Source organism: Podarcis erhardii (assembly GCF_964252035.2).
Source record: "Podarcis erhardii genome assembly, chromosome: 18".
NCBI lineage: Eukaryota > Metazoa > Chordata > Lepidosauria > Squamata > Lacertidae > Podarcis > Podarcis erhardii.
In genome coordinates this window covers 884,652-905,647 of record NC_138516.1, presented here as the reverse complement: position 1 = coordinate 905,647, position 20,996 = coordinate 884,652, and the positions used below count along the sequence as shown (strand labels likewise).

The following is a 20,996-nucleotide window of genomic DNA, read 5'->3' as shown; positions in this document are numbered from 1 at the left end:
TGTGCAGAGTGCGGTCTGAATTGAAAACGAGTGTTTTCTTTTTTTAAAGGAAGGTGCTCTTGCGTAAAATGACAAAAGTTGCATCCTGCATTGGTCATACTCAGAGTAGAACCACTGAACTCAACAGCTATGACTTCACTAGTTTCAATAGGTCTACTCTGAGTAAAACTGACTGCAAGCCACCGAGGAAGCCTGATCTCCTCAAGACGTGCAGAGAAGGGGCGCCCCTCAGCATGTGCGGAGGCCCCAAGAATGGAGCCTACGCAAAGGGCTTTTCGGCAAAGTAGACCGAAGAAACACTTCCCCGCCGGGCTGCGTGCGCCGCAGGATCAGGCCCGTTCTCCCGGCCGGAGACCCACCCAGACTCCCTGTCCAAGCAGACTCCTCCTCGGGCTATTAAAAGCCTCCCTAGGGACTAGCAGCTGAGGAGAGGAGCATTTGGTGGTGTGGAATCCCTCGGGAAATGCCTTTCCGGGGGTTTGAGGTTCTGCTCCTCCTTTTGGGGGGGACCCTGCTCGGTCCCTCGGACGCCGCGGGGTCTTTGTGGGAAGTCACTTTGCCCACCTGCGACGAGCACAGCCTCGCTTTCCTCCTGCTGCCCCAACCGAAGGTCTCCGCATCTCTTATAAGGCTGCTGGGTGAGTAAAGGGGCGGAATTCAGCTTTTTTTCAAAGAAAGAAGAATTTTAAACCCACTTTTGCAAGAATCCCACAAACTGGGGGCGGGGGCCTGGTTGGTCTGAGCTTCTTGCAAGGTCTGGACAACAACAATGGTGTACAAATGTATTTATTATTATATATTAATAATTATAGAGCAGTGGCTCCCGAACCTTCTTGGAGACCCTCTGTCCCCTAAACTTGCCCCCAGGGCCCTCCACCCTCAGAAAAAGCATTATTCCAATAGTACTATGCGCCACAAAGTGCAAAACGGTGACCATTAACTCATAAATCCAACTGAAACTGCTTCGTCTCATTCACCCAAAATGAGGCCCTTAGCTGTGATTTCTGCGCTGCAGGAGGTTGGGATGGATGACCCTTGGGGTCATGGCTCTCCAACAATGTAATTTGGCACTGTGCCCTTTGCTTTTCCATCCAGCAAGGCTTTTGAAAGCCTCCTTAGGGACTAGCTCCAGAAATGAGTATTTGGGTGAGCAGCTTCTCTGCAATTGGGGACAGACGGAGGCAATATTTGGCATACTCAGAGGAGCCTCACTGGAACCAATGGTCCTAAATTGGTTGTGCCCGTTTTCCAAAGGGTCTACTACTACAAATATTTGAGGTCCTCTGTTCATTTGCATGCAGGAACGAGTGTCTGTTAATTCCAGTGGGGTTACTCTTGAGTAGGGCTTGCTTTGCAGAGCAGCTGGGGGGGGGGGAATAACTTGAATGTAATAAATAACATCAATGCAGATAAAACACCAGGAGGGAAAGAGTCCCAGGTGTCTGCTCACAAGTAAATCCTGCTAAGCTTAGTGGTGCTTACTCCCAAGTAAGCTGGGTTTGCAGCCTGACCATGAGAACCAGGACCCACGAACCTATTTAACAGAAAAACAACTGCCCATTTGAACCTCCACTGAAGCATTTGTTCTCTAAAGGAAATTATTTCTCATATATAATTAATATGATATCTCTTTTTTTTTTTAATTCTCTTTATTAAGTTTCATTCTTCACATACTCACAAAAAAGTAAAACACAAAACATTAAATAAAAAATATAAGGGCACCATCACAAAAAGAAAAAAAATGGGACAGGTGAAAAAAGAGAAAAAGAAAAAAAAAATAGAAATAAAAAATAAACATTAGACCAATACAGATCACACACTATCTGACTTCCTTCCCTATTGATTTCGGATTTCTAATTTTTTTTTAAAATATCACTTTTACCGCTGATATTGATTATTAATTTGCACATCGGAAGTTTTATATTAGACCTGCTATAGTTGGTAGGTTTTTAAAGTTAGTTTCTATATATGCCATGAATTTAGACCAATCGTTATTCAACTTTGTATTCTTTTGTTCTCTAATTCTCTGCGTCATTTTTGCCAATTCAACAAAATCGTATAGTTTTGTTTGCCACTCCCTTACGGTTGGTATATGCGTACTTTTCCAATTTTGAGCGATTAACATTCTGGCCGCTGCTGTTGAATATTGGAATAAAGTTTTATCTTCTTTCCTAATTTCCTCCCCAATCATACCTAATAAAAAGGCCTCTGGTTTTTTAGGGAACGTGTATCTAAATATTTTTTTTAACTCATTATATATCATGTCCCAAAATTTTTTTATTTCCCCACATGTCCACCACATGTGTATAAAATTACCTTCTTTTATTTTGCATTTCCAGCAGGCCTTATTACCAGTCTTATACATCCTATTTAGTTTCTCTGGTGTTATATACCATCTGTATATCATCTTCTCTAAGTTTTCTCTGATTGCAACACTCGCCGTAAATTTTATTCCCTCATTCCACAGCTTTGACCATTTTTCATATTCTATGTTGTGCCCCAGGTCTATCGCCCACTTCACCATAACTTCCTTAATTTCTTCGTCTTTTGTATCCCAATCTAATAATATATTGTACATTTTGGATAGTAACTTAGATTTACTTTCTATTATTTCTGTCTGAAATTTCGATTTCTTGTCATTCATTCCAATTTTTTTGTCTTCTGTCCATATTGCGTTGATTTGATGATACTGTAGCCAGCTTGTCAACTTCCCCTTCAGCTCCTCATATGGTCTTAGTTTCCAACTGTCTTCCGATCTTACCAATAAATCTTCATATGTTAGTTTTGGCTCTTCCATGTTAATTTTTTTAATTATTAGGATGTTTGTTGGGGACAGCCACCAAGGTGTTCTCCATTCCAACAACTTTTTGTTTTTTTCCCAGGCTTCATATAATGGACCCCTGATAATATGATTTGAGAACCCCTTGTGGGCTTTCTCCTTGTTTGACCATAGGTAGGCATGCCAGCCAAACCTATTGTCTGCCCCTTCCAAGTCCAATAGGTCAGAATCTTCCAATGTTATCCAATCCTTAACCCAACATAGGCAGGCGGCTTCATAATACAATTTTAGGTTAGGGACTGCGAGCCCTCCTCTCTCCTTTCGATCCGTGAGTAATTTAAATCTGATCCTTGGCCTCCTTCCCTGCCATATGAATCTTGAAAGGGTTTTCTGCCAGTCTTTGAATAATTTAGACCCTCTAATTACAGGGATGTTTTGGAATAAAAACAGCATTTTTGGAAGGACATTCATCTTTATTGCCTCCATCCTACCCATCCATGAGAGATTAACTCTATTCCAGACATCCATATCTTTTTTGATTTCTTTCCATGTTGTCGAATAATTGTCTTCAATTAAATTTATATTGTTTGATGTAAGCCATATTCCTAAGTATTTTATTTTTTTTGCTACCAATATGCCAAATTTTCTCTCTAATTTTTCTTTTTCCACCTTTCCTAAATTCTTTATTAGCATCTTTGTCTTTAGTTTATTCAATATAAAGCCTGATGATTTACCGTATTCTTCTAAAGCCTCCAGCGCTTTACCAATGCTTCTTTGCGGCTCTTCCAGGGATAACATCAGATCGTCCGCATAGGCTTTTAACTTGTATTCCTTCAGTCCTATTTTAATTCCTTGTATTTCTGGTATCGATCTTAATTTGTTCGCCAGGACTTCAAGCACCATGATGAATAAGAGCGGGGAGAGAGGGCACCCCTGCCTTGTTCCCTTCTCTATTTTAAATGTATTTGTAAGATTATTATTTATTACCAATTTTGCCAATTGTGTTGAGTATATTGCCTGTATTCCTTTTAAAAATTCTCCCTCTATCCCAGCCTTTTCCATAGATTTTATTAAAAACGCCCAAGAGACATTATCAAACGCCTTTTCGGCGTCTATGAAGATCAGTGCCGCCGGTATCTCGTTGTTGGTCTCCAAATATTCAATTATGTTTATAACGTGTCTTACATTGTCTTTCAAAAACCTGTTCGGGAGGAAACCTGCCTGGTCTTTATGGATTAAATTTGCTAAACACTTTTTTAGTCTGCTTGCCATGATGTCTGCATATATTTTATAATCGTTATTTAATAGAGATATTGGCCTGTAATTTTTAATGTTCAATTTATCTGTGTCCGGTTTTGGAATTAACGTTATAAATGCTTCCCTCCAAGACTCAGGTATTTTTCCTCCTTTCAGGATATTATTCAATGTCTTACAAAGCGCAGGTGTCAGTTGACTTTCCAAAACTTTATAGTATTTTGCCGATAAACCATCCGGTCCCGGAGCTTTCCCTAACTTCATTTTTTTAATTGCCACCTGGATCTCTTCTATTCTTATGGGTCTGTTTAGTTGAGATCTCTCTTCTTCTGTTACAGTCTTTCCTTCACAATTTTTGAGGTACTCTTCTATCTGAATTAAGTCTTCTTCTCCTTTTTTATATAGCTTCTCATAAAATTTAAGAAAATTTTCCTGTATCTTCTTTGGGTCTTCTATCAATTCTTCCCCTACTTTTATTTTGTTTATCACATTCTGTTTTTGTCTTTTCCTCAGTTGCCAGGCTAGTAATTTCCCAGTTTTGTTTGCCGATTCAAAATATCTCTGCCTCATTAGCTTGACTTTCCATTCAATTTCTTGGTTCATTAGCATCGAATATTGTGTTTGTAATATTTTTATTGTTTGTATACTTTGTTCATCTTTCGGGTTGTCTGTTAGTTTTTTCTCTGATTCTCTAAGCTGTTTGAGAATTTCTTCCTTCTTTTGCTGTCTTATTTTCTTCTTGTAACTGTTTTGTTGAATGAAGAACCCTCTTAGGACCGCCTTACTGGCATCCCATACTACTTCTGGATTTATTCCCACATTAAGATTTAAATCAAAATATTCTTTTAGGGTGGCTTTGGCTTTTTCAATAACTTCATCATTGTCTAATAAATATTCGTTTAACCTCCACCTGAAACCTCCTTGTGTTGGACCTTTTATTTCCAGTGTTATTGGATTGTGATCGGAGAGGGTTCTCGGTTGAATTTCACATTTAGTAGCTCTTAATGTGAGTTCCCTCGAGGTCCATATTTGGTCTATTCTACCCCAACTTTTATGTACCTCTGAAAAAAAAGTAAACTGCTTTTCTGTTGGGTGCTTATGTCTCCAAATGTCTATAAGATCCATGTTCTCTTCCAAGTCTTGGAATGATTTTGGAAGTTTTCCTTGGTTTCGTTTTTTCTTTTCTGTTTGTCTATCCATCTCTGGTGTAGAAACTGCATTAAAGTCACCCAATAACATCAACCTATTACTTTCTAATTTTATTAAGACTTGTTCCAGTTTCTTAAAAAATTCTAATCTATTTGAGTTTGGGGCATATATATTTACAATATTAATTTTTTCCCCCTGGAAGTTAATTTGTACTCCCAAAATCCTTCCTTCTTCATCTTTATAGATCAGTTTAGGTTCCCATCTTTCATTAACATATGTTACTACTCCTTTTTTTTTCTCTGACGAAGAGCTTATAAATTCTGTTCCTAGGTTCTTGTTTGACAAGACATGTTTGTGCTTTTTGGCTACATGAGTCTCTTGCATACAGATTACATCCAATCTTTTCTTTTTCATAGCATTTGCAATTTTATTCCTTTTAGTTTTGTCATTCAAACCGTTTACATTCCATGTTAAAATTTTAAGATTCATTATTACTCTTGTCTCGTACTAAAATCAGTGGTTTTCCTATTTGGGTTTTACCAAATTAAATTCGAGTGGTTTCGCTTTCTGTTTCTTCCTCTTCTTCACCCCCTTCTTCCTCCCCTGTCTCACCCCCCTCCCCCTCCTCCTCATCCTCTCCTTCCAAACCCCTCCTGGTCTCCCCTCCTCCCGATCCTGCGTCACCTGTCTCCTCCCTCTCTCCACCCCTCCCCCCGCCTCTGTCCTCCATCTTCCCGAGGTCTTTCTCATATCTACGTAGAAATTTACTGACTTCCTGACTTTCTGCAATCTTGAATCTTTTTTCTTTATAAAAGAAGGAAATCCCTTCTGGGAATTCTCATCTATAATATATTCCATTTTTTCTTAGAATGTTAGCTAATTGTTTGTAGCCTTCTCTCTTACGCAGAAGCCTAATCGGTATTTCCTTGAAGATGATGATTGGTCTTCCATCGATCACTAATTTTTTCTTGTAGCTCTCTCTCAAAATTCTATTTCTCATCTCTGTTGATTTAAAAATCACCAAGCAGTCTCCTGGGACCTTTTTCAGTTTGTTTTGTTTGGGTCTTATCTTTATTCTGAAGGCATTTTCTATTGCTTGAGCTACTTCTTCTTCTTTCATGGTTAGCCACTTCGCCAGTTCTTTAATCATTTTTCCTTTAATATCTTCGTTCATTTCTTCCCCCACTCCCCTAAATTTTAGGTTTAACTGTTTTTGTTTCATTTCCATCAATGCTAGGTTGTCCAGGACTTGATCCTGGGTCTTGGTTAATTCTCCAAAATTCTCCTTTGCTTTCTCCGCTTCCTTTCTCTGGTCTCTCATTTCTTTTTGTACTTTTTTGTTTGATTCCTCTAAAGATTTTGTTCGGGTCGTTAATTCTTTTATCTTGTTTGACAGTTCTCCTACCACCCCCTCTATTTTTTTGTCAATCGAATCCTGCATCTCTCCTAATTTTTTCTCTATATGAATTTCATTCTGTTTAAGTTCTTCTTTTATTTTCATCCATAGTGCATCTAAATCTTTAATTTCTTCCTGTCGTGAAGTTCTCCTCTCTAGTGGTGTTCCCGCTCCCTTCTTCCCATCCCTACCCGCCATCTCCCCCTTTCTTTAAGAATCAACAAAGTTTAACTTAACTTTGTTAAATTAATATTAATATGTTGTTAAATTAATATGATATCTCTTAATGAGTGGACCACTCTCTTCCTCACCAAGTGGGAGGGTCTGTATTTATCCAGGGACGACCCACCCCAAGAAATACAGACACCCCCCCCACCCTGGGCAACAAAGCAAAGGAAGCACACACCCCCATTGGCTGCTAGGAAATCCCAAAATCCACTCATTTGTTGTTCCCTATATTGGGGTATCTTAAAATAAGCCAGCAAGCCTCTGGGTTTTGCAGAGTTCATCATGCTTGATTGTAAAGCAAACCTCTAGATTGTGGGCTGGGGTAATAATTTGTGGAACGAATTATTCTTCTCTCCTCCCCCAAATAAGATCCCAAAGGTAACCCCCATCTTCTGAAGAACGACTCTACCTGTGGGACTTCTGCCTTCCCCAATCCGGATGGTTCTGTAGCGGTGAGGGTGGCCTTTGATGGGTGTTACACCAGAGCGCAGGTAAGGTCTCGGCTTGCACACCTGCCCCCCCCCCGCCCCACCCTCCAACTAGTAACATATACATAACTCTCCCCCTCCCAACAACCCTGCGAAGTAGGACAGACTGAGAAAGGGGGAGCCATGTTGTGATTGCCCAATGAGCTTCGTGGCTGGGCAGGAGGAGTGCTTAAGTAACTCTACGCTGCTTAAAGCACATTCATCCCCCCCCCCAAATACTGGGAACTGTAGTTTGAGGGCACTGGGAACTGTAACTCTCTGGGGGTAAACTAAAGTTCCCAGGGCTCTTTTGGGCTGGGAAACAATACAGCCTGGTTCTTCCGCTTGAAGTTTGGTAAAGCGTGAGACTCTTAATCTCAGGGTTGTGGGTCCAAGGCCCACGTTGGGCAAGAGGTTCCTGGATGACCCTCCGGGGACCCCTTCTAGCTCTGATTCTATAAAGCTAGAAAAATGAAATAATGACACCAACATCCTCTCCCCACTAGGATTCCCGCTACCGGACGACCGTCCACATTGAAGGCCTGGCGGCGGATGGACGGATGACCTCCTACAAAGAGGAGCTGAGCTGCCCCGAACCTCTCCTAGGTACCCCGTGAAAGGGCTTTCCTTGGGGGTTTCTGGGGGCAGAGGCTTCCTGACCCTGCTGGGGTCACTCCCCTGCCCAGAAGACCGAGCCACGGGTGTAAAGTGTCACAGTGCCCCCCAAAGAATCCTGGGAACTGTAGTTCAAGGGTGCTGAACATAGCCAGGACCTCTTCCCCACCCTGAGGGCTTCAGCAGTCAGGCCATCTGCGTGGGGAGCTCTGGGAATGGTAGTTCTAGGAGGAGGCGAGAGGCCCCCTAACCACTCTCAGCGCCCTGAAGGAACTACAGCTCCCAGGATTATTTCAGGGAAGCCATTCCTGGCGACTATTCGGACAGGCCTGTGCCCCATGATTTTGGGGGGTATTTTGCTGGTGCTTCTGCTACTGCTTCTGTTGTTTTGTGTACACAACCTGCCACACTCTAATATTCAAAATAACACACACAACCCTCACTCTGTTCTTCTCAAAGTGCAGCTTTCAAATATCCAGGCAAACCAAATGGCTGGCTCCCCTTCCCCCTCAACCTGGTGCCCTCTGGAAGCTGTGCTACAACTCCCAGTACCCGCCCCCTGTCTTGGCTGTGGCTCCTTAGGCTCCTCCCCCACCAAGCCCACCGTCCAGTCTACTGCGCCGCCAGTGGCCGATGGGCTTTGTAGTCCGCTGCCTCTGCAGTCTGCTGCCTGAGGCTGGGCTGAGCTCCTGTGGGGCAGGTGAGCTCATAAAGGGGGCCGGGGGTTGCCGTGGGAGAAGCCTGCCCTGATTGGGGGCCAGGGGTGACTTGCCAGAGGAAAAGCCCCCCGGCCCCATTTCTCCCTCGGGGTCATGGCCAGGATGTTCCTCCTGGACCTCTTGGCGACCGTCCTGCTGGCCCAGGGGCCTTGCGGGGCTCTGGCCTTTGCTCCGAAGGTGGGCGACGTGGGCAAGCGGGGAAGCCTGGCAGACCCCCAGGTGCTGTTTTGGGGTAAGGCTCGCCAGGTGGCTCCCCGCAGAAACGCCCGGCTGCCAGATTGGCAAAAGCCGCCCAGTGAAAAACTAGCTGGGGAGTTTTCAAGTTTCTAGTCCTTTGTGAGTGCAGGAGTGCCGCCACTTGCCTTGAAGGCGTCCCAAAAGAGCTGGAGGGAGGGATTTTGGGTTTGGCATGGGGTTGCCCCAAAAGCAGCAAACCTCTCTCCTTGAAATGAGGCTCTGAATCTCCAGGTCACGGGTTCGAGTTGGGCGAAAGATTCCTGCATTGCAGGGGGTTGAATTGGATCACCCTCAGGGTCCCTTCCAACTCAACAATTCTGTAACAAGGGGATAGTGCTGTAAATAAACCATCCTGTGCACCACCATAGCTTGGAGTTTAATGAAATATTACTCCTTTTTGCCAATTATTTTTTATTGATTTTCCATAATTTTAAACAAATTATCACCAGATTAGTAAAAATTTAATACAAATTTAAGAGCTGACTGTCATCTCAGTAATCCAACAGTCAGAGATGACAGCTAATTTCCTGCTTAGTGTGATGAAGAGGAAAGCGGCACCAACTCCTTCTTCAATACCACAGATGTAGTCGATACGCCGCACAATCGAACCTGTTTTTTGTATTCTCTGTCACTCGATGTTTTAAATCTCCCGTTACCTTTGTTATCCCCATTTTCTCAAAGTATTCGCCCAGAACGGCATACACTTTTATCTCCCCACCCCCATTTTATGTTGTTATTTCTATGTATATTATGCTATGGCCGCATGGCTAATGCAATAAAATCATTATTATTAAGAGCTGACTGCTCCACAGTTTTTTGTTCTTTTTCCCTCCCTCTGTTGCTGCTCCAGATCCAATAGCTTTTCCAACTTTTTCATTTTTCCATTTCAAAATCCACTCATCCCTTCTCCCTGCACATCGCCTGTAATGTGCCAGTTTTATCCATTATTATATCCTGGCCCTCAAAATAGTTGAGTAGAGTCAATCCTCTTTTATCTATCTGTAATAGTCATCAAGTCCATCTTAAATCAATTGCTTCCCATACCTCTGTCTGGGGCAGCACTGCCTGAGAAAGACAGATCCTTCGGAGTTTAATGAAATATATCGAGTTTTGTGTTTTAGGTTCTGCCAAATGCATCCAGTAGGCTGGGGTGGGGGTGGGTCTTTCTCATTTTATTTTACTTTTTGCAAGAGACTCTGTGGGTCCTTGTAAGAGACAAATTCTGTTCGCCTCGCTGGCTTTGAGCTGCAAGACGCCCTGAGCTGGTGAAACCCAAACGGCTGCCAATTGCCGCTGGATCCTTGCGAAACGAGCAAGCTTTTTGAAAAGGGCGCCCAAGATCCAGGAAACGTAGCATGGCTGCAGCGCCCGGTTAAGCCACCTGCCCCATGGGTAGGGGGCACACATTCTCCTCAAATGCCCTTTCAAAATATGTTGTTGAGGGGGGGTTGTGCGTTTGGTTCTTATCTTTTATTTATTATTAATCAATTAATTGAATTAGTATCGCACGCTGTACCTGCAGGTCTCATTTTATGCATTTTACGCTTTTATCTTGTGATTTTATCTTATGCACCACCCGAGACCTGCAGGGATAAGGTAGTGTACAAATTTAATTAATTAACAACAACAACCAAACTAATCTTAAAAATAAAATAAACCCGGAAGTTTGACCTTTCACCTTAATGCCACCTGCCTCGACTTAGCTCCCTCTCTCCTTCCAGCTCTGGATACCCCGAGCGTCAGCCACTGCTTGTCCGTCCCAGCCCCCGACAGGCTCCCTTGCGGCCCCCACCAAGTGCAGCAGGCGGAGTGTGTGGGCCTGGGCTGCTGCTACAACCCAAGAGAGAGGGGGGTGCCTTGCTATTACGCCAAAAAAGGTGCGTTGGGTTTGGGGGTCCTGCTGAGCCGGGAAAGATTTCCCCCCTCTCTTGCGACACTTGAACTCGCAGCTGTGCAACGAAGAGGAATTTCCTGGTGGCCATTGCGGCCTCCTGTGGCAGGGAGTTCCACAGTTCAACTTGGTGCTTGAAGAAGTCCTTTCTTTTTCCTGTCCCTAATCTTCCTTGGACATCCCTGAGCTCCACTCTTTGCTCCAAGGCCTTTCCCTCCTCCAGCAATTTCTCCAGCTGCTGGGGGGGGGGGGGGAGAGTGCTGCTCTTACACGCTGCTCCTTCTTGCCCATTTTTCATCGGGGCATCAGGCTGACCCCTGTGGGGGCAGGAGGCAGCACTAGATGGGCCCCCGTGGGCCTGATCCAGCAGGCTCTTCTGCTCTTGAGCTTGGCGACCATCGTTTCCTCCTATGGCAGGGAGTTCCACAGTTTGCGTTGCTTGAAGAACACCTTTGAATCTTCCAGCGTCCGGCTTCCTTGTCCGGCCACGAGTTCTAGTGTTGCAAGAGAGAGGGGGGAAATCTATTCTCTGTCTGCTGCATAATTGTACTGTATAATGTTTTGTCCTTGTATAATCTTTGGGGTGGGCAGGGTCTAAATAATGAAATTTGTATTGTTTGTTATAATCCCTTTGCCTTTTCTCTCCACAAAGAAGCCCCCAATGTTGCGACTGTTCCTCCATCACGAAGAACTGGGCCTTTTGCAGGGATTAACTGGTGATGTCTCTTGTGATATGAGCCAGAGAGGGCACCAGGGGTCATCTATCCCAACCCCCTGCCGTGCCATAATCTTGGGGATCTGTTCTGAATTTTTAAAAAGCAACCAAATTATTATCAATTTTACAAATTTGCACAATATTTTACCAAATACAAACCTTACCTTCATTATCAACTTCCCTTCCATTGATCATTTGACTAACCTTTTAGCGCTGCATATTCTAATTATTCCATATTCTCTCTCTCACTCTCTGTTCTACAACTGAAACAACTACCAGACTTTTAGAAGACATCTGAAGGCAGCCCTGTTTAGGGAAGCTTTTAATGTTTAATAGACTATTGTATTTTAATATTCTGTTGGAAGCCACCTAGAGTGGCTGGGGAAACCCAACCAGATGGGCGGGGTATAAATATTATTATTATTATTATTATTATTATTATTATTATTATTATTATTTTATTTCTTTATAGCTTAGTGCTGAATTTATCCTAATCCTGTTAATGTTTTAATATGTCTACAATGATTTTTCAAATATTCTGCATGACATTTCCAGTCTTCCTTGAGAATTCTTTCATCTTATTCTACTAGCCACTTCTATATATTCTGTCAATTCCATCTGCTATTCCTCCTCTGTCGGTGTTGTGCCCTCCATTTATTCACGGGCACCATTTGTGCTGCCGTGGTTGCTGCAGAAAGAGATTGATTCTGCTTGATTCTGAAGGCTCCCTTCCTCTCTTCCCGCTCTGCCCGCCAGTGACTGCCCGCTGCACCCCGGACGGCCACTTCTCCATTGCGCTCTCCCGCCACGCCACGCGCCCCCCCCTCCGCTTGGGCTCTGTGCGCCTGGCCAGCGGTCAGGGGGAGCGCTGCGCCCCGGCCTCCAGGAACAACGGCTTCGTCTTCTTCCAGTTCCCGCTGTCCGCCTGCGGAACCACCTTCAAGGTAACGGGTGGGGAGACACACGGGTGTTGCCACCCGGCCAGAGCGACACTGGGCTTCTTGCTCTCTTCCGCTTCTCTCTGTGGGCAGAGATGCTTGGGGGAGCAGAGGAAGGCGCTGCTTCCCTAAAACAAAAGAAAGCTTCTAGACCTCATGGATGGGGGGGGGGAGAGATTTAAACAGGGACTTGGGAGGCTGTAGGGTACAGAATCAGACCCTTGGCTCGCCTGGGCGATGAAGTCACTATTTTGCAAAGTTACAAATCCAGCTGCTAATGATAATCGTAATAAATTTATTAAGTGTACCCCACCAATCTGACTGGCTTATTCTTATGCATTCAATTTCTATACTGCTTTATATTTTAAAGGAAAAAATCTCGAAGCGGTTTGCAACACATGAAAACATCGAAATGGAACAACTCGGAACGAAACAAATTCATGTTGTTCCCCACCCTGAGATCTGTGGGTTTAGGGCGGTATACAAACGTATATAATACTGAAATTCCTGCTTGCCCAACCCCTTGGGGCAGCTTCCCACAGAATAGAAGAACCCAAAGACACCTTCCTTGCCTTCCGATGTTTTCTGAGTGTCCTGTGGCTGTTCCTCGCTGATAAACAGGAGGGTGACCGCAGGAAAGCAGGCCTGTCTCTAGGCGGCCGGGTCTTTTTTGGCGGCTGGGGAAAGGGCTGTGTTTATATGGAGTCCCTCCCCTGCAGGGAGGGTTCCCCCCACCAATGGCCTTCCTTTCTCTGCCCAGGAATCCGGCAGCCGACACGTGTATGAGAATGAGCTGGTGGCAGACCGGCAGGTCTTGGCGTCCCCGTCGGGCTCCATCACCCGCGACGGCGACTTCAGGTAGGAAGTGGGGAAGCCAGTGCGGCAGAACAGTTGGGAGGCGAGGGCCGGAGCGCCTGCTTGGCATGCAGAAGGCTTGGTGCTCCTTATTCCTGCGTCATCCCCTTGGAACAAGGAGGACTAGACTCTTCAATAATAATAATAATAATAATAATAATAATAATAAAATAAAAATACAAAACCCCCAATGATTTCCTTGCTCTCTGGCAGGCTGACCGTCCGCTGCAGCTACTCTGCAGAGGATTCTCTCCCGGTTGGCGTCCAGATTGCCACTCCGCCTCCGCCAGCCGGGGTCGCCGAGCAAGGACCCCTCACCCTGGAGATGAGGCTGGCTCGAGGTGAGGGGCTGGTTTGGGGGGCTGGAGTGGGGAGCCCCAATAAACCATTGGCTCTCGTGGGGTCTCTGCTGCCCCTGTGCTGGGAGAGGGTCTTGGCTCAGGGATGTAGTGGCAAACTCAGAAGTTTTCCTCTTCCCTCCCTCTCCCTCTTTCCTTGTGTGCTGCACTTTGGGGGGGGTGAGATCATAAGCTTGCAAGTAGGGACTATCTTGATCTTATGGCATACCTGTTTCTATTTCTATGCCACCTTTCCACAGTTCAAACCATGCTCCAGGTGGCTTAGAATGTGAGACAAATAACTGCAGCATAACAAAAGTAGTCATAATTGATAAAAATGCACAACCAATCTGAACAATTTCTAGCAGCTCTGGGAGGCTTTTTGGCTGAATCCTTGAAATAAATATATTCCAAAGGGTCTTGCTTCTAAAAATGCACCACCTTCTAAGATTATACCAGATTCTTATAATTATGGAATCCTCCAGCCAGATACGCACAATGCAATCTCAGATAAAATCTGTGAAACTTTAAAATCAATTTCTCAAACCCACCATAAATTTAAAGTCAGGAGGAAAGGGTCTCCCCCTGGTTGGCTGGGGAGCAGAGGGCCATATCGCCCCCTGCTGGTGGGACAGGATCCTTCCTCCCGGTCTTGAACGTAAACTGCACGTAAGAAGAGCTGGATCAGGCCCAAGGGGGCCCATCCTGTTCTCACAGGGGCCAAGTGCCCCAGAGAACTTGGGAGTTCTAGATAGACTGTCTCTGGAGCTGGAGGTTCCATTAGTGCATTGGAAGACCCTTGCAGCTGGGTTGGGCAAATTGGGGCCCATCTGGCCCGGCATCCTCTACTCAAGTGGCCAACCAGATGCCCCAGTTGGAAGCCTGCAAGCAGGATCTGAGTGTGAGAGCAGCTCTCTCCTCTTGTAGTTCCCAGTAAATGGTATTCCGAAAAATGGAGGCCTCCAACTGCGAAGGCAGAGTAAGCCATCCTAGCTAGTAACCATCCATAGCTGCCACCTCCTCCTCCATGAATCCCCATTTTAAAACCATCCAGGTCATCCCTATCGTCTGTGGCAGGGAGTTCCACAGCTTAACTAAGAAGTCCTTCCTTTTATCGGTCCTGATAGCATTCAGCTCCACTGGCTTGTCCACGAGTTCTAGTCTTGCAAGAGAGGGAGGGAAGCTTTCCTCAATCCACTTTCTGTGCCAAGCAGAATCATAGGATTGTGGAAACGGACGGGACCCCGAGGGTCATCCAGCCCAACCCTCTGCAAGGCAGGAATATTTTTGCCCAACATGGGGCTCAAACCCACAACCCTGAGAGTCCCCCTGCTCTCTCGACTGAACCATCACCACCTCCTGTGGCAGGGAGTTCCAAACTCTGTGCTGCAGGAAGGAGGACTTCCTGAAACTCCCAGCTTCCCTGGATGCCCCTGAGTTCGGGTCTCTCCAGAGGCAGAGAAGGAAACCTTTTCTCCATCCAGTAATTTTTCCAACTTCTTTCCCTCCCCAGATGCCACGTATTCCTCCTATTACTCCGGCCTGGACTACCCTGTGGTGAAGGTCCTGCGAGCCCCGGTCCATGTCGAAGTGCGTCTCCTTGCCAGGACGGATCCAGCCCTAGTCCTGGTCTTGCATGACTGCTGGGCCACCCCCAGCACAAACCCCTTGCAGAAACCACAGTGGCTGCTGCTGGAGGACGGGTCAGTGCTGGCTGGGCACAGGGGCGGAGACTTACAGGGTAACGGAAACGGGCGCAGGGGTGTTTGTGGCGAGCCGGCTCGGTTTTCCAGAAAGACTCCAGCTTCTAGTTAAATAATAACATTTTATTATTTATACTCTGTCCATCCATCTGGGTTTCCCCAGCCACTCTGGGCAGCTCCCAAAAGATTAAAAACAGAATAAAACATCAAAACACTAAAAACTTCCCTAAACAGGGCTGCCTTCAGATGTCTTCTGAAAGTCAGATACTTGCTTATTTCCTTGACATCTGATGGGAGGGCGTTCCACAGGGCGGGCGCCACCACCGAGAAGGCCCTCTGCCTGGTTCAGCAGAAGACCCTCAGAGGAGGACCTTGGTGTCTGGGCTGAGCAAAGGGGGTGGAGACGCTCCTTTTTAGAGCAAGCATAGGCAAACTCGGCCCTCCAGATATTTTGGGACTACAACTCCCATCATCCCTGACCACTGGTCCTGTTAGCTAGGGATGCTGGGAGTTGTAGTCCTAAACATCTGGAGTCCAAAACATCTGGAGGGCCGAGTTTGCCTCTGCCTGGTTTAGGGCTTTAAAGGTCATCACTAACACTAGAACTAGCTGCTCAGCTTCCTTTCCATGAAACCTCAGACCGAAAGGGTCTCATGGTGGCTTTCTGGCTGCGCTGACTACCCAACCCTCTTGCTAAGTATAATTTTTATACTTACCATTTTATTTTAGAATTGTTTGATTCCCAATGAAATGGAGAATGGCCGGTTGTGCGTTGCTGGAGGCTTTAACGTGGGGATTTTCCGTGGGTCTCTGAGCTCCTAAGTGGGTTGATAATCAGCTTTGGTTGTTCTCTGCAGGCTAATCTGTGAGTCTTTAACCTTAGATCACAGGGGAGGCTGTGGATCAGCGTTAGAAACTCAGATATATAAGCTAATCACCAAACGGCACCTGAAACACAAGTTGTGGTCACCACAGCAGAATGTCTAGGCACCTTTTTTTCCTGTGGAATTTATTACTATTTAGAAAACTTACTATTTATCTCTTTGCCCAGTTTTCTAGTCTTCTGGTGGTAGCGCCATATAGTGATGGCCTAGTTGTTCATACTGAATCCTCATATTACTTCTCCAGAACCCATTGTAGTGGATCACACAAGTTTGTAATCTATTATTATTCTTAATCCTGTTTTATATTTTAAAGAAGAAAAAATCTCAAAGCAATTTGCAGCACATTAGATCATCATATAAAACTATCCAGAATTAAACAAATTCAGGCTTCAAGGAAAATATTTCAGATCCTTCTCTCAGGGACATTTTGCTTTCCCTGTATTTATTTACCGACTTAATTTATAGAACTTCCCCCTAGCAGAAGGACTCTAGGGAGCCAGTGGGTGTAGTGGTTAGAGGACCTGGGATGAGGACCTGGGAGATGAGGGTTCAAATCCCCACTCCATCATGAAGCTTGCTGGGGGAACCTGGCGTCAGTTGTGGCCTCTTCACCTACCTCACAGGGTCGTTGTGGGGATTAACTGAGGAAGGGAGTGAACCATGGACTCTCTGGAGGAAAAAAGTGGGATATAAATGCAGTCAGTGAGCTCTTCTGTTGACCTGCTTAAGGAAGCCAGAGAGGCCAGTCGCCAACCTGGTGCCCAGAGATCTCCACAGGGTCGCAATTGGACCCACATCAGTTGCAAAACGCGCCTGGCGCCTGGGGGATTTCTAGCACTGCTGGAAGGGCGGTGCCTGGAATCCCCCCCCCCCCGGCTGCAACGAAGGTGAGACAAAGTTTTGACCTCAGTCCTGTTGAAATGCTGAGCCGATGTCTGACGGAACTACAGTATTGCTATGCACCTTTGGGGTTTCTGCTCAAAGTTCTGCAAGGAAAGTTTTGGGCGATGTCCGATGGGCCTCGATGCGAAAGGAGTCCGTTCTGATGTGCCCAGTCTCTTCTAGCCATGCAATCTCAAGACCGCCAATCCCTCTTGCCCTGCCTCAGGTGCCCCTACAAGGGAGACAACTACCGGACGCAGCTGGTGCCCATCGGGGCCGACTCTGGGCTGCCCTTTCCAACGCACTACCAGCGCTTTGTGGTCAGCACTTTCACATTTGTGGATGGCGCTTCCCTGCAGGTGCTCTCTGGGCAGGTAAAGTCTTCCGCAGTGGCGCCGGGTTGCGGGGGTGGAGCTGGCCGTCCGTGCAAGGAGAGATCTAGGGTTTGGGGGGGCTGCGTGCACACACACACACACACACACACACACGTGAGAAATCTGAGGCAATTTGCACTTAAAGCCCAGTCTGCTGGCAGAATGCACCAGCCCAAACGTGGAGCCGTTCTGTTGAACTTTGGATCTCTGCAGATCCTGCAATGCACTTCTCTGGCCAAAGATGCCAAATTGCAAAAAGTAGGGGGAACTTGTGTTACCTCCAAATGGTTTCTCAAAGGGTGTGGAGGGCCCCCCTGGTGTGGCAAGAGAAGATGGCCAGTGTGGTGGGAAAAGGAGGAGGAGGCGGATAATTGATTTCCTTTTCATTTTTATTCTGCCCACCTGACAGCTGCCCCAGCCACTCTGGGCAGCTCCCAACAACACATCAAAAACACAGAGAAGCATTTAAACATTTAAGTGTAGTATAGTATCAGAAAATAAATGTATTTGCACAATACGAATAGATATGTTTTCGAAATGAGAGCAAGAGCAATCAAGAGATACCGAGGGCAATCCTGGCTGTGTTTCCTAATGCATTTTTTGTCGGCAAAAATAATGTGTAAATTTTTATTCTTAAATAGTTGCCAGAGGAAAAACATTTGGGAACCACTGCATTAAGGGGAAGCAGTTTTGAAGCAGTTTTGCAAAACGGCATCCATTAGGAGAATTTTTGCTTTATAAAATACTGTGTTTTAAGTTGTTGGAAGCTGCCCAAAATTATTATTAATATGCCCCAAAATGGAAATTTATTTTCCTATTGCTGGGGGGGGGGGGCCTGCCTCCGCACCTCAGTACTGAAGTGCTCAACAGAAAACGTTGTGCAGCTGTTTATTAGGCTTCTAAAATTGGGTGTGGGTCCCCCTTGGAGTGCGCTTGCAGTTGCCCCATTTGCCAATGCAGTGCCTCCACAAAGAGGGTCTGTGGGGCAGAGGTGGGGTCTGCAGTGTTTTTGCAGGAGTCCTTCAGCTCTGCACACAACCTTCTGACCCCAACCGGGGGGCCGGGAGACTCGCTTTGAACTTGCCTCGGTTTCCCCCTGGGGCTGCCCCTAAACCATCACTCTCTCTGACCTAACCTGGGGAGAAAACACCAAAGACCTGATGAAGAAAGCACAGCAGAGGTTATATTGTCTGAGAATCCTCTGGAAAAATAATCTCTCAAAGGACCTGTTGATGGCATTTTACCATTGTACTGTTGAGAGTGTCTGTGTGTGTGGTTTGGGAGCAGCACGGTTAGGGAAAGAACAATGCTGTCCAGGGTTGTAAAGACTGTGGAGAGAATAACTGGGTGCCCTCTTCCCACCTTGGATCAAATCTACGCTTCCAGGTGCCATAAGAAAGCTGCAGAGATAGCGCAGGATAGTGCGCACCCCGGAAATGATCTCTTTCAGCTTCTGCCTTCTGGAAGAAGGTCCAGGGTTATAAAGACTAGGACTAGCCACCTGAGAAACAGTTTCTACACAAATGCAATTTTGGTTTTAAACGCAGTGTAAGGTAGTCTCTGTGGGAGTATATTGTATCTAATTATGGGGTATCAGAGTTTTTAGGGGGCTAACCAGGCTGGGATAGCAGACTTGTTGGTTTTGAATGTCTGATGTAGATTTTTTCAATTTCATTGTTCTGCATGGGACAATGACAATAAAGACTATCATATCATGTTCAAATATATAAAAGGATGTCACATAGAGGAGGGAGAAAGGTTGTTTTCTGCTGCCCCAGAGAAGCGGACACGGAGCAATGGCTCCAAACTACAAGAAAGAAGATTCCACCTAAACATTAGGAAGAACTTCCTGACAGTAAGAGCTGTTTGACAGTGGAATTTGCTGCCAAGGAGTGTGGTGGAGTCTCCTCCTTTGGAGGTCTTTAAGCAGAGGCTTGACAACCATATGTCAGGAGTGCTCTGATGGTGTTTCCTGCTTGGCAGGGGGTTGGACTCGATGGCCCTTGTGGTCTCTTCCAACTCTAGGATTCTATGATATCGTATCTCTCTCTCTGCCCCGCTTCCCCAATCCAGGTCTACTTCCACTGCAGCGCTTCTGCCTGTGCCCCATCCGCCCTGGAGAGCTGCCGCATTTCCTGCAACACAAATCCTCTTGGCAGGAGTGAGTCCCCATTTATTTCTGAGGCTGTGGGGGGATTTGAGGGCAGGGCCACGCCACGTAGTGGGGGATCATTGCACGGCTGTCGTGCTTTCCCCACCCTGAACCCCCCAATGTGTTTATCCCACCTCCAGGTCGCAGAGCATCGTCTGGGCAGCGCCGTCTCCCTGAGAAGTGGCTGACCCTGGTGACATCAGACGGCCCTGTGAACTTCTTTCACAAGGACGCGGACACGGTCGTTCACGAAGGTAACGCGGGAGGCAAAATTTTGGGGGGAGTAGATTTTATTCAGTTGTCCCCCACCAGTCGTGATGCTAGAATAAGCTTTTACTTGGTCAGGCTATCAGCAGCCTCTTTGCGAAAAAGAATAAAATAATATTCTATATAAAAAAGGACACGAGTGGCCTCTGGGGAGAGACCCTGGGAGTCTCCAGCCCTGTGAACCGCCCCGGCTCATGCAGAGGCATTCCTAGCCTTCGCTTTGCACGTGCTCAGGAATTAAGTGGCATCCTCTTTGGGGCTAGATGCCAGATTCAGCCAGAAGAACAGGACATCTATCTGGAGATCTTCTATTTCTTCGTTATTAACTTTTTGACATACTGCTTTTTATTATGAATGTGTTTGGATTTTAGTGCTCAATATGTTAAAAAACCTCCCATAAACTTTTTATAGAGAAAGAAATAAATCATTTGCCCAACGCATGACTCGAACCCACAACCCTGGGATTAAGAGCCTTGCAGGCTACCAACTGAAGTTTTTAAGCTGCTGAATGTGTCTGCAGCCCGAATCTCTCTTAACCCTGCCTCTTTGGGGTTACTGTTAATTCTACATTTCTCTCTGTTTCTCTTAGTGTCCCCCAAATCCCTCTACCCTTCGACCTTGATGCAGTGGGACAACATCCTCTTCCTGGTGGCCGGCCTGGTGGCCGTTCTGGCCGTGGGGATGTTCTCAGTCGTCGCCCTGAAGAAACACCAGGCGGCTGTGGGAGGCCAAAGCCTTCCTTATGCGTGAGAGGAAATAAAATTGAAAGAGAAAATTCAGCTACCCAGCTTGGCTCCTGTCTTCCCTGGGCCAGCCAGCCTCCCTGCCTGTCCCACTTGGGCAGCCTGTCCGCCTCTTTACCCTTTTGCCTTGGCTGGGAATACAGGCTATTTTGTCATAAGATCATAGAGTTGGAAGGGACCCTCAGGGATCATCTAGTCCAACCCCCTGCAATGCAGGAATCTCAGCTGAAGTATCCCTGACAGGTGGCCCTCCAACCTCTGCTTAAAAGGAGGCCATCAGCTTTGTTTTTTGGCAGAACTCTCTCTGGCCTTTATAACTCTCACACCTTTAGATATCCGTCCTTTTTTGCCTTCCTCAAATGGGGACCCCCAAATTGTCTGCTCCCCCACCCCACCCACACAGACACAAA

At 46.1% G+C, this 20,996-nt stretch overlaps 1 protein-coding gene across 2 annotated transcripts; it reads left to right on the top strand.

The window, feature by feature from the left end:
- The first annotated feature begins 183 nt into the window (after window positions 1-183).
- Window positions 184-20,618, top strand: LOC309332897 (zona pellucida sperm-binding protein 4-like). Of its 2 annotated transcripts, XM_081846228.1 has the most exons (12): window positions 184-638; window positions 7,176-7,297; window positions 7,780-7,879; window positions 10,566-10,721; window positions 12,207-12,394; window positions 13,149-13,246; window positions 13,457-13,584; window positions 15,095-15,284; window positions 17,277-17,424; window positions 19,498-19,585; window positions 19,717-19,830; window positions 20,433-20,618. In XM_081846228.1, exons 1-12 carry the CDS (start codon window positions 464-466, stop codon window positions 20,591-20,593), a joined length of 1,668 nt encoding a protein of 555 aa, XP_081702354.1. In that variant the 5' UTR covers window positions 184-463; the 3' UTR covers window positions 20,594-20,618. The 2 variants fall into 2 exon arrangements, with proteins under 2 accessions (XP_081702354.1, XP_081702355.1); XM_081846229.1 differs by lacking the exons at window positions 184-638; window positions 7,176-7,297; window positions 7,780-7,879 and adding an exon at window positions 8,625-8,839.
- The last annotated feature ends 378 nt before the right edge of the window (window positions 20,619-20,996 follow it).